Below are 12,657 nucleotides of genomic sequence, written 5' to 3' on the forward strand. Positions count from 1 at the left end.
AGACTTTAATTTTTTTACAGCAGTAGAAGGCCCCATCTTTCTCCCATAGACCGACTGGTGGCTTCAAACTGCTGACCTTGCAACTGGCAGCCCAGTGCACAACCACTATATCACCAGGACTCCTCAGCACACTCATGGCCAAGTATTATTCTTCAAGGTAGTTATTTTCTTTACTGGGCTCCCCCCACCCCCACCCTCCCACTTCCCCAAGTCAGAAAGGAGAGTAGAGAGATGTGGGGAGGGCAGGGTTACTGGGTTTTCTTCTATCTATACTAGCGGAAAAATGAAGGAGCCCAGGCTGAGTAGTGGGTTGCACATTGGGCTTCTAACCACAAGCTTGGCCGTTTGAAATCACCAGTTGCTCTTTGGAGAAAAGATGAGGCTTTTTATTCTCAAAGATTTACAGTCTCAGATGCCCACGGGGTGGTTTTATTCTGTCCCATAGGGTCGAAGTGAGTTGGAATCGGACTCCGTGGTAGTGAGTTTGGTTTTTTGGTTTACAAAGCAGACCTGGGAAAATGCCTGGAGCACATTTAGGATTAAACAAGGCAGACCAGCCTACAGGCATAATACACTTTGCATGTGGTGTGAAATCCGAATCCCGTCTCTCTCCAGTGGGAAGTGAGAATCTCCAAGCCCACCAGCTGCCATCGTGTGTTTCCGACTCCTGTCGATGCCGTGGGTGTTGGAGGAGCACTTTGCTCCGTGGGGTTTCCTGCACCCGGCATTTTCAGAGGCAGGTCGTCAGAACTTTCTTCCAAGCTATCTTTGGGTAGACACCAACTGGCCCGCCAGCCTTTCAGTTAGCAGCAGAGCACATCAACTGCCTGTGCCTCCCGGGGAGCCTGTGAAAGCCACCAGTCAGGACAGTCCAGGATTCCTGCTTGACAAAGCTTGGGAACATTGAAAGACGATACAGAATAAACTTTTAATTCCATACCCCGTCTGCCTGGGTCACCTGAAATCTTTTTATCCTGTAACATTACATTTTAATTCCCTATTACACTATGGCCTTCCACTTTTCTTTTTAATCACAAATGACAAATGCGAGTTCTTTTTGAAAGTGGACATGATCCAGGCTATTAATATTGTTATGCTATCCATTTTTACAATGAGAAAACTGGGACTTAGGGAGGCACAGGGTCTCCCCCAAGCTCACCCAGGGTCTGGATTTGAACCCAGGTATGCAGAGGCCTTAGTCCTAACCTGGTGCTCTCATATGCTGCCCCCACTGCATCACAAAGTCAGGACCCTGCCCTCAGAGTGGTCTAGGGTTCTCAGTGGTCGCCATGGCAGTCCTGTTCCCCCACAGATGTGGGTTTTTTCTGTCCTGTGAGTGAACTGTATGCTCCGAGAGCATGAGGGATGAGTCTTTTTATTTCTTCAACTCTGCTCACAGACTCAGTGTCAGGCCTGCTGATAGGTGAGTGTGGTCCATGCCTCCTCTGTCCCACAGGCATTGCCGTGTGCATCGGAATGGCCAGCACCTTCGCCTACGCCAACTCCACGCTCCGAGAACAGGTCTCCCTGAAGGTGAGTCACCTGGTATTAGTCTCCAATGGCTGCTGTAAAGTATGACCACAAACTTGCCGGATGACAACAACACAGATTCATTAGTTTACAGTTGTCTCGAGCAGAAGTCTGAAGTGGGTTGTAATCCAGGCATCAAAGAGATATTCTTTTCTAAAGGCTCCAGGGAGAATCTCTTCCCTTGTCTTTCCCCCCTGCTAGAAGCTGCGTGGCTCAGGGCCCCTCCTTCCATCTTCTCTGTGACCATCCTCCGATGTCCCATTTCCCTCTGACTCTCTACCTCCTTTTAAGGACATCAGTGCTTACATCGGGCCCACCCAGATAGTCCAGAACAACCTCTCTGTACTTGAGGTCAGCTAATGAGGAGCCTTAGTTCCATCTCCTACCTTAATTTTGCCCTTGTCCATGGAACATAACACAGGCACAGATTCCTGGGGTTAAGCCATGGACATCTTTGGTGGCCATTCATCTGCCAATTACCCGGAGCATATCCCCACCCCTGCCCTCCTCCTGTCCTCTAGCAGCGGTCTGTCCTCATGGGCTCCCCACCCAGTCCTTTCCACTCTCTTGGAATTCAGTGTGTTGGCTCACTCCTCCCCCTCAATGAAGCCTGTTACCCTGATGCTGCCAGGTAGGATTCGCCACCACCCTGAATCCCCTCTGATAGTTGCTCTGTAGTGACTGTTTGCCCAGCTCAGATCTAAGCCCATGGCACATCCTGTCTCATGAATTCATTGCAACTATCCTGAAAGGCAAGCAAAGACACTCTTATTTTCTAAATCAAAATACAATGCCTCAGAGATGTCAAGTTCCTAGCCTTAGGTCGTAAGAGCTGACACAGGTAGTGGCCTCAGGACTTGAACCTAGGTAGTTGACCCAGAGCCTATGCCCATCCTTTGTCCAAAAGCCATTTCCACTGGGAGCTTCGAACAGATTACATGGTAACTCTCAGCCTCTCAACGGGACCATTCATGCTAGCTTCACAGACTCAATGAAAGGATTAAGTGAGATATCATAAATAGAAGAAATGTAGAACAGAAAACATTTATTTATATGTATTAGGCTGCTAACCACAAGGTCAGTAGTTCAAAACCACCAGCTGCTCCTTGGGAGAAAGATGAGACTTTCTATGCCCTTAAAGAGTTACAAGCTCAGAAACCCACAGGGGCAGTTCTAGCCTGTCCCATAGGATTGCTATGAGCCAAACTTGACTCAATGGCAGCCACTTTGGTTTTGGATGTACGTGCCTTTAAAATTTAGGATTTTTACTATACATGCAATCCTATAATAATCACCTTCAATTTTGACCTTACTCTGGCACCCTCCGTTTTCTCGAAAGTCCTCAGACCTCCTTGAGGCACAGAGAGCAGCTTAGTCTCCATTTGACCCCGGAGCACTAGGAGGTCCAGAATTGGGAATGGAGCCGGAAGTTCTTGCCCTCAGTCTAGGCTTCGTGCACTCTCCACCTGCTGCTGTTGAAAGGACAGGTTGACTCCGTACCACAGTGGGAGGCTTTGGAGCTGGTTGTTTCTCAAAAGCAGTTAGACCCCAAATGGGGCCTTGACTTGAATTTTAGGGACTAGAGGATGCGTGGACCCTTGGGCGTCTTGCAGACGTCCTGAAGCCCTATGACGCTACACGTGCTATCTTGCCTGAGTGGGCAGGTCCACGGAACTCTCAGGAGGAACAGGAATCTCAGCTTCTCCAGGAAGCTCCCTCCTGTGTCCTTCTGAGCGTGGCTGCTCAGACCATCACTAATTCCCCCTTTCTGCTCCACCTTCAGTCTGGATTTGCAGAGAGTTAAACTGGAGTCTATTATTAATTGGGTAAAAAGGACTGCTGAGTGGACTGATCACGTTGGTAAAAGCAGGTGGTTGGATGGAGGTCGTTAACCTTGACCGCTCCTGGAATAATGGGTGGATGGAGAGGATTCATTTCTCTTGTCCACTCTATGGAAATGCCTGTCGGATCAGCGCGGGATGCTCGTCTGTGTCTGGAGACAGTGGGTATTGAGCATTTACGGAAACCGCAGGGAAGGTTACCCTGGGAAAGTTATGACCTCATCTTATTCCAGCAACGCAGCTGCCCTGGTCCAGGAAAAGACTCACTGTTGAGAATCAGTAGCAGAAAGGTCTGCTGCATCTGTCTCCCGAGTCCTCGGCCCTTCTCTGCACCTCCTCCGGCCATTTCCACGGTTGAAAAACGACTGTGAGAGTACGAATGGAGCCGAGTTTCCCAGGGTCTTCTGGGGAGTGAACGGAAGGGATGATGGAGAGAGAAATGACTATTGGGGGCTTTAGTGGCCAGGCACAGACGTTTGAATTTAAGTCCCATAAAGACAGCCCTACTGTGAACAGCTAGCCCAAGGGAGTGTTCTAGTAGGCCATTCTAGGAAAAAGTAGAGCAGATGTCTCTAACCAATAGATCTGAATCTACCGCTGTCATAAAGTCTTAACAGTTAGTCATGGCATTTCATGAACATGATATGTGTGTGTGTGTATGTGTGCGTATCAATATCAGATGAGATGGTCTGTATCTATAAATGCTCATTCTTAACCACACCTTATTTGCATATTAGGACTCTGGGGCTTAAAACTTATTTCCTCGCAAGAAAGGTCACCTAACAGGAACTGTGTGCCAGCCACTGTCCTAAGCACTTCATATCCATGGGTTCTCAGAATTCCACCAGCTAGATACTAGCATATACCCGTTTTGCAGATCAGAAAGAAGAAATAAAATGCAGAGCGCTTAAGTAACTTTCCCGAGTGCTTAACTCCCAGACCAAGGATGTCAACCTAGGCCAGCGGTTCTCAACCTGTGGGTGGCGACCCCTTTCGGGGTCAAATGACCCTTTCACAGGGGTCGCCCAATTCATAACAGTAGCAAAATTATAGTTATGAAGTAGCAATGAAAATAATTTTATGGTTGGCAGGTCACCGCCACATAAGGAACTGTAGTAAAGGGTCGCGGCATTAGGAAGGTTGAGAACCACTACCTTAGGCCGAAAACGCTGGAATCTGTGCTGCTAACCACTGTGCTTTCCTGCCTTTCTGGATGGTTCACCAAGCTGGTTTTCCCATTTCTATGACCCCGGGATCTGAGTGAAACAGAAAGATGCTAGTGCCCTTCCTCAGCTTCAGCATCAGTTCCACCTTCTCCAAACCTTTGGGGGAAAGTCATTTGTCATACATGCTGGAATATTCTGCCTGACAGCATTCCCACAAGTCTCTTGCTCTGTCTCCAGGAGAAGCGGTCGGTGCTGGTCATCTTGTGGATCTTAGCCTTTCTGGCGGGCAACACCCTATATGTGCTCTACACATTCAGTTCCCAGCAGCTATACAACAGGTCAGTCCGAGGGTTTGACTCCTACAATGGGAGTGAGGGCTGGGGCTGGGTGGGTGTGGGGTGCCCATATCACTCCCCTACCCTCATCCCCGTCCCCCGCATGGTCAGTTGCAGATTCCACCCTGTGATGTGCACACATACTCTTCCTCTGAGTCATGGATGTCATTTTATGTTTCCTAGTAGCCACAAGAAAAATAAATAAAAACATCCCATGACCATAAAAGGCAATTCCAACTCATAGTGACCCTGTGTCTGAGGCTGGGAGCAAATGGCCTCATCATTGTCCCAAGGAGCAGCTGGTGGGTTAGAACTATTGACCTTGCAGTTAGCAGCTCAATGCTTAGCCCTCTATTGCCACCCAAGCTTTTAATACTATGTGGTATTATGTAGTATATAGAGTCTTCAGATTGGCTTCTTGCACCTATTAATGTGCACTTAAGCTTCCTCCTTGTCTTTTCTTTTTTTAAATCACTTTATTAGGGGCTCATACAACTCTTATCACAATCCATACACACATCAATTGTGTAAAGCGCATTTGTACATTCATTGCCCTCATCATTCTCAAAACATTTTCTCTCCACTTAAATCCCCAGCATTAGGTCCTCATTTTTCCCCTCCCTCCCCGCTCCCCCCTCCCTCATAAGCCCTTGATAGTTTATAAATTGTTATTTTGTCATATCTTGCCCTGTCCGACGTCTCCCTTCACCCACTTCTCTGTTGTCCGTCCCCCAGGGAGGAGGTCACATATAGTTCCTTGTAACCGGTTCCCTCTTTCCTAACCACTCTCCCTCCACCCTCCCTGTTTTGCCACTCACACCACTGGTCCTGTAGGGCTCATCTTCCCTGGATTTTCATAGTCTCAGAATTTAAAAAATATGTTATTCTTCCAGTTTAGCAAAAAGTTTATTTTTAAGAGTGAAAAGTTGGAAAGAACAGTTAAAGAACCAAAGTGCCTTCCAATTCTACCCCCCAATAGTACCAGTTAATATTTTTCTACATACGCATTCACATGTGTTGTGAAAGTTGTGTATTACTCTAAGTCAACACGTAGCATCTGAAGTTTCCTCTCTGTGTGCTAAGAATTTAGTAAGAAAACATTTCAGACAGGGCCTTAAGGGCTACTCCTTTAACCAGTGGGATGTTCTTACTTTAAGCAACGCTTGATCCTAGAACGAAGACAATCCAAGAAAAAGTTAACAAGAAGGCCTGAGAAAGGGTGAGAGCCAGGGAAATTTCTGGAATTTGACAATTAGTGTTTGTAGACATTCTCTCTGATATTTAGCTATTGGCATGAGTTGGTGTTTCACTAGCTGTCTCTATTCTTTAGCATCCAAGAGGAAAAGGCCCCAGTTGGCCTTTCATGGGTCAAGGGTCTAGTCCTGGCTCAGACAGGTGAGGCAGGACTGGGTCATGGGGTCCAGTGGGAATGTGGAGGATAAACCCGAGGGTGGCTGTGAAGCTAGTTTTCAGAGAAGTCATGGACTGAAATATATATATACAATTACCATGTAATTAATTCCAACCCATAGTGACACTATAGAACTTGAACCACTCCATAGAGTTGCCAAGCCTTTAATCTTTATGAAGCACACTGCCACCATCTTTCTTCCACAGTGTGGCTGGGGGACAGGACCAAAAACGCTCCAAACTCACTGCCATCAAGTGAGTTCTGACTCACTGGGACCCTATGGAACAGGGTAGAACTGTTCTTTTGGATTCTAAGGCTACAAATCATTGTGGGCTATAGTAGTAATGGCTAAGAATTAATAGCAAACTAGTCCCAAGAAATTTGAAAAAGTCTCCAAAAGTAGATTCTTGCAAGATAGTAAGTCTGTTCTATTTCACCCCCAGTCCTCCTTGAGTATATTTCCTCCCGTTTCTGGGCTCTGTGAATTGCTGTAGTGTCCCAAAGAACTCAGAAAGCTCGAGGGAATTTCTCACACGGTGGTACCAGGGTGCAGTTCAGTCTGAAGTTCGAAGATCAGGCAGGGGCAAGCCAGATGCTGGGGCCGGAAGACAAGCCTCACTCCTGGTTGTTGCTGGTGAGCAGAGCCCACCTCCTGCTGCTCTGAGGCCTCCTTTTATACACAGCGGGATGGTATTGCATAGAATCTTGCTGGCAGCTACTCACACAGGTCAGACTTCTCAGTATCTTCCCCCACCTTCCTACCAGACCCATGCAGGGAAAAGTTGTTTCCTACCAGACCCATGCAGGGAAAGGTTGTTTGGTGGGAGTTTCATGATGCAACCAAATTTCACCCCAATACAATAATCTATTCTCTACCCACGACTGTATCTTATTTATGAATATATGACCTGGAACCCCTGGGAAGATGTTTCCAGTAGGCATTGGCCTCCTACTAATCTTAGTCAGGCAGGCTTTTCCCAGCCCACTCCAGAAACCGTGTTCTTTCTCCTCTCCGCGGTAGCCTGTAATTCCTTACATCCATTGTAAGGAATAGTCACTGAGACAACCAGTAAACACAGTGTTGTCTGACTCAGACCTTCTACTGAGGCCAGAACTCAGTTTCATCCACTCCTGTTGGTTAGCAGATAACGCCCTCCTCAATGGGACCACACTACAAAATCCAGAATTATTCTCCCTCGTAGAAGAGATTATGGCTGAAAGGGCTGTATTCCAATATAATTCAAAAGCTTAGAAAGCCTCAACTTTCTCATGCAATGTGGCTAATGAGTTCAGACTGCTGACCTTGAGGTTAGCAGCCCAGTGCATAATCCACTATACATCAGGGCTTCTTTGATAGACTGGGAAGATACCCCAAAGCCCACCATGCCACAGAATCTCAGGGCTCTTTGCCAAGGGGTCCAGGAGACTGGGGGGAGTCACAGATCATATCAAACCCAGAGCTGTTCCTAAGACAAAGCTGAATACTGTCTTCTTTTTTTTTTTAATTTTCATAATTTTTATTTTAATTAATCATTTTATTGGGGGCTCTTATAGCAATCCATACATCAGTTATTTCAAGAACATTTGTTCATATGTTGCCATCATCATTTTCAAACTATTTTCTTTGTTTTTATTTTATTTTATTGGGGGTTCTTACAGCTCTTATCATAATCCATATAGATATATCCATTGTGTCAAACATATCTGTACATATGTTGTCATCGTTTTTTTTTCAAAACATTTTCTTTCTACTTGAGCCCCTGGCACCAGCTCCTCATGTTTTCCCCTCCCTTTCTCACCTTCCCTCCCCCATGTCCCCTTGTTATTTTATAAATTTTTTTTTCCATGTCTTACACTGACTGCTGTCTCATTTTACCCACTTTTCTGCTGTCCGGCCCCCTGGGAGGGGGGCCATATGTCAACCATTGTGATTGGTTCCCCCTCATCACCCACTCCCTACCCTTACCCTCCTAGTATCACTGCTCCCCTTATTGGTCCTGAGGGGGTTATCTGTTCTGGATTCCCTGTCCAGTATACATGGTCTGGTCTAACCAGATTTGTGAGATAGAATTGGGGTCACGGTAGGGGGGTGGGGAGCATTAAAGAACTAGAGGAAGGTTGTGTGTTTCATCGGTGCTATACTGCACCCTGTACTGTCTTCTTTTTCTCAGTCATATTTACAGCCAGACACCATGCCCTCCCTTTCAAATGGTTATAGTCCTACGCTGTTTTATTTGGTTGGGTTTTTTCCATAGTGTACCACTATTACAAGGAGCCTTGGTACTGCTGTGGGCTCAGCTTTGGGTCACTAACGTCAAGGGCCGTGGTTCAAACCCACCAGCCACTCTGCAGGAGAAAGATGAGTCAATCTCATCTGGAAACCTGGGGAGCAGTTCTGCTCTGCCCTACTGACTTGAGTCAGAATCAACTCAATGGCAGTGTTGACGTATGTAATCATTCTTAAAACCCCAAGCCCATGGGGCTGCATTGGTTCAGACTCACAGAAACCCTGTAGGACCAAGCAGTACTGCTCCCTAGAGTTCCAAACCTGTTTTTACAGAAACAGGTGAGTGAGTTCAAACCACCAACCTTTCAGATAGTGGCCTGGCCTTTTTACCCACCATGCCACAGCAAGTACACTAATGCCAGCAAGTACACTAATGCAAGTCCACAGCAAGTATACCATGCCACAGCAAGTACACTAATGCCAAGGAAGGAGCCCTGGTAGCATAAGGGTTAAATACTTGGCTACTCACCAGAAGGTCTGAGCCCACCCTAGGACCCTGCCAGAGAAAGACCTGGGATCTCTGCTCCCATGAAGATAACAGCCTACAAAGCCTTAGGTTGCCCAGCTATGTCACATGGGGGTCGCTCAGTCAGCATCAACTCACTGTGCCCAGCCACAATAGCACCACGCTCACAGGAGTGGCTTACATGCTGGCAAATGGCTATCTATCCTGCTATTTGAATGGTGGTCTCTCGCATTGTGGCTTTCGCGCTTTCACAGGCAGTATTTGAATTCATGTGGTCATCGTGACTATTCAGTACGTCAGTGGCTTTCATAAAACATTTTTTTAAATGGTTCCTAGATTTGGGGATATCACGCACCAGTAGAACATCCCCAAAACAAAATTCAAAGGTCAACCATGTGTACGTGTTCCTTCTAATTTGTTAAGAACATCCTGTTTTTCAAAAGAGAAAGAGAAATCATCCACCATCACCACTGTTATTTTCTAAGAGAAAAGACATTTTAATGGCAAAAAGATCCACCAGGAATAAAGAAATTTACTTCAGCGGAACACCCTGGGACCCTGCCAGAACCATCCCGGTTCTTTTCAAAATAGATAAGGGGGCTTCAAAAAAGTAGGTGGGAAAGTGGAATTAAAAGATTGTGGAATTTTTCCCTTGGATATGTTTAATTTGAATAGGTGGAATATTTGCCGTGAATTTATATCACAATTCAAGGGGTAAATTATACTGAAACAGAAACACGTGTGAGGTGGTTGTTTGGCGCCATCAAGTTGATTCTGACTCGGGGACCCACGTACCACAGAAGGAAACACCTCCCAGTCCGGCACCATCCTCACAAGTGTAATGCTGGAGCCCATGGTTCTCATGGGGGGAACACAATGATGTTCAGGAGTCCTTGGGCTCGAGAGTGCCGCCAAGCAGAGGGGCTTCTCTGGAGAAACCAGCAGTCCTGTTGCAGCTGAGAAAAGAGTTTGTTGTGGGTCGGGGCTGGGGTGGAGGGTGGAGGGAGAGAGAGGGTCAGTGAGAGCCTGTAAGACAAGGGGAGACTCGAGTTAGGCTTTCAGATCAGGTTCACCTGCTTCCAAAATGCACTTTGAGGACTGTGCGGTTACCCCACTTCTGGGCCATTTGTCGAGTCAGAGCATGCCTCACCCACTGCATTAGCTGTGTGAGCTAGACTGCCAAGGTCCTGCTGGGGACAGGAGGAGGTGGAGTTCCCAGAAACTGGGATGGATTTCCAGCTCGTGCCATTCTCCGGGCATGCTCTGATTCACAGGCTCAGACCTCTGTGCCCCAACAGGCCAGGGCCCAGTCAGACTGGCAGCACACAGAGGGAGCCGGAGAGAGGGCCTCTTGTTCCTGCTGTCACAGCGCTCCAGTACGATTGCAGGTCTCATCAACCAAACCCAATGACCAAACTCACGGCCATCGAGTCGATACCAACTCACAGCGACCCTTTAGGACAGGGCAGAACTGCCCCCTGGGAGTTTCTAAGGCTGCCCCTTCTCTCTCCCAGAGGGAGGCTGGTGGTTTTGAACTGTGGACCTTTCAGATCGCAGCCCAGTGCATAGCTATTATGCCACCAGGCCTCTCCAACAGCCACCCCTTTGTATTTTTGTCCTCCCAGTGACCCAGCAAGGGTCTGCGTCACAAATGAAGAGACTGAGACTTACAGAAGCCGAGCATGTTCTTCAGAATCACATGGCTGGGGCAGCAGAGCCAGCTCTGCCCAGAGCTTGTGCTCTTCACTACCTTCTCTCCTCACAATCAGACATGCACCTTCCCAGGTCCCGCTGAGCCCTCGAGAAGCAGACTGTAGGGGCGGGGCCCAGGAATCTGTGTTCCCCAGCTGATTCGGATGCACATCGAGGTTTGAGAACCTCCCAAGTGCTCTGTGGTTCTTGCCCCTCACTGTGCATCAGTGAACCTGGTGGATTGGGCTGAGCTAGTATGGGCATGAGCATTTTCCAAAGCTCCCACAGGATTGGATTGAGAGCCTCTGTTTTGCTTTAAGAATGGGAAGATTTGCCATTACCATTTTTTTAGGGTTCTCAGAAAGGAGGCTCCTGATCCCAACCAGATGTGGCTGGCTGCACGTCTCTTCTGATAGGACTGTACCATGGAGACCCCACCCTCTTTTCTTTTGCGGAGACTCCAACCTTCCCCGACCAACTGTCAGGGCACAGGAACCTGTGTCTCCACCTTGACCTTCCTGCCCATGACCCGCCTCCATGCAGCCCGAGTGTATCCATCAGGATCAGCCGCACCTGGGCGCCCTGACAAGCTTCTATTTCCATACATGCTTCAGCACTTAAGGCTACTAACTGAAAGGTTGGTTGGCATGTTGAATCCACCTAGAGGTGCCTCAGAGAAAAGAACTGGCAATCTACTTCCGAAAGATCATAATCGGAAACTACGGAGCACAGTTCTACAGTAGTACACATGGAGTTATCCTGAGTCAGAATCAGCTGGGGTGGGGGAGGGGACCCAAAACGTTTTCAGTGCAAGTTGGACAGTCCCCCTGCACTCTGCCTGGTAGCTGTAGCTATTCCGCCTGTACCTGGAACATGTAGCTCCAAAGTCTCCTTGGGAGAGGAAGCTGGGAGAGCAGGGGTTCCCACCAGGGCTACTCGAGGAGCATCACTTCCTGGAAGTGGTGACTGTCTGGTCCCTCACATCCCATTGGCCAGAACGGCTCACTCCACAGTCCCAAGTGACCGAAAAACCAAACCGGGAATGTGGTGGTGTTGTTTTTGTTGGGTGCCATTGAATCTGTGAGTTGGAATCAACTCCCCGATGGTGGGTGGGTAGCTGTTGAGTGAATTCTGAGTCAGACACACGATGTGACAGTCAAACTGCCCCCCTGGGTCTTCCAGGAACTGTCCAGGAACAATGTCTTTGTCCCTCCAAGTTGCTGGTTGGGTTTGAACCACCCACTTTGGAATTGGCAGTCAAGCATTTCAACTGCTGTGCCACCAGGGTTCCTCTGGGAAAGAACAGGTAAAGGGAGCTGTGGAGTGACCAGTTAGCTGAGCCTCAGGAATCCACTAGTGCATACCAAAGCCAAACCACACTCACTGCCAACTGATACCAGTTAATAGAAGTATAAAAAATACCATCTATCAACTATGCGCACCTGACCAGGACAGTTCTCAAGTTTGTGTAGATCAATAGAAAGATAGGTAGATATGGATAGAGATTTTTTTTTCTCAATCCCAAACCCTCTCTTTGAGCCGTATCCTGACTGCGCCACATACCACTGGCTAAGGGGCTTACCTCTAGGGCTGCCTACTTCCACTTCTGGATCCGGGCCATACACCCACTTCTTGATATTGTTAGGGGCTGTCTAGTTGATTTCTGCCCCATAGAATTTCTTAGGCTGTAGTCTCTTCAGGGCCAGATCACTTGGTCTTTCTCCCAGGAAGCTGCTGGGTAGGTCCAAACCACCAGTGAGCAGCTGAATGCTTAACTCTTGCACCACTGGCTCTTTCTCCGGTGGTGAGCTGCCTTTGTAACACAGGGAGGGCCCGGTGGCACTGGCTCCCTGCATTGGGCTGTGCATGTTCTGCCTGCTGGACAGCCCCCAGGTGGGTGGTTGAGGTCCACAGCCAACCCTCGCTGCT

The 12,657-nt window shown here is 48.0% G+C and overlaps 1 protein-coding gene across 1 annotated transcript in view; it reads left to right on the forward strand.

Moving 5' to 3' along the window:
- The window catches only part of RNFT2 (ring finger protein, transmembrane 2), a 78,744-nt gene that overhangs the window by 17,080 nt on the left and 49,007 nt on the right, over nt 1-12,657 (forward strand). Inside the window, exons 5-6 of the mRNA XM_004709553.4 lie at nt 1,457-1,533; nt 4,775-4,875. Coding sequence (XP_004709610.1) covers nt 1,457-1,533; nt 4,775-4,875 — 178 coding nt within the window. The remainder of the gene's footprint in view (nt 1-1,456; nt 1,534-4,774; nt 4,876-12,657) is intronic.

Source organism: Echinops telfairi, unplaced genomic scaffold, assembly GCF_000313985.2.
Source record: "Echinops telfairi isolate 266 unplaced genomic scaffold, ASM31398v2 ScPeMD7_7412;HRSCAF=8450, whole genome shotgun sequence".
Lineage (NCBI taxonomy): Eukaryota > Metazoa > Chordata > Mammalia > Afrosoricida > Tenrecidae > Echinops > Echinops telfairi.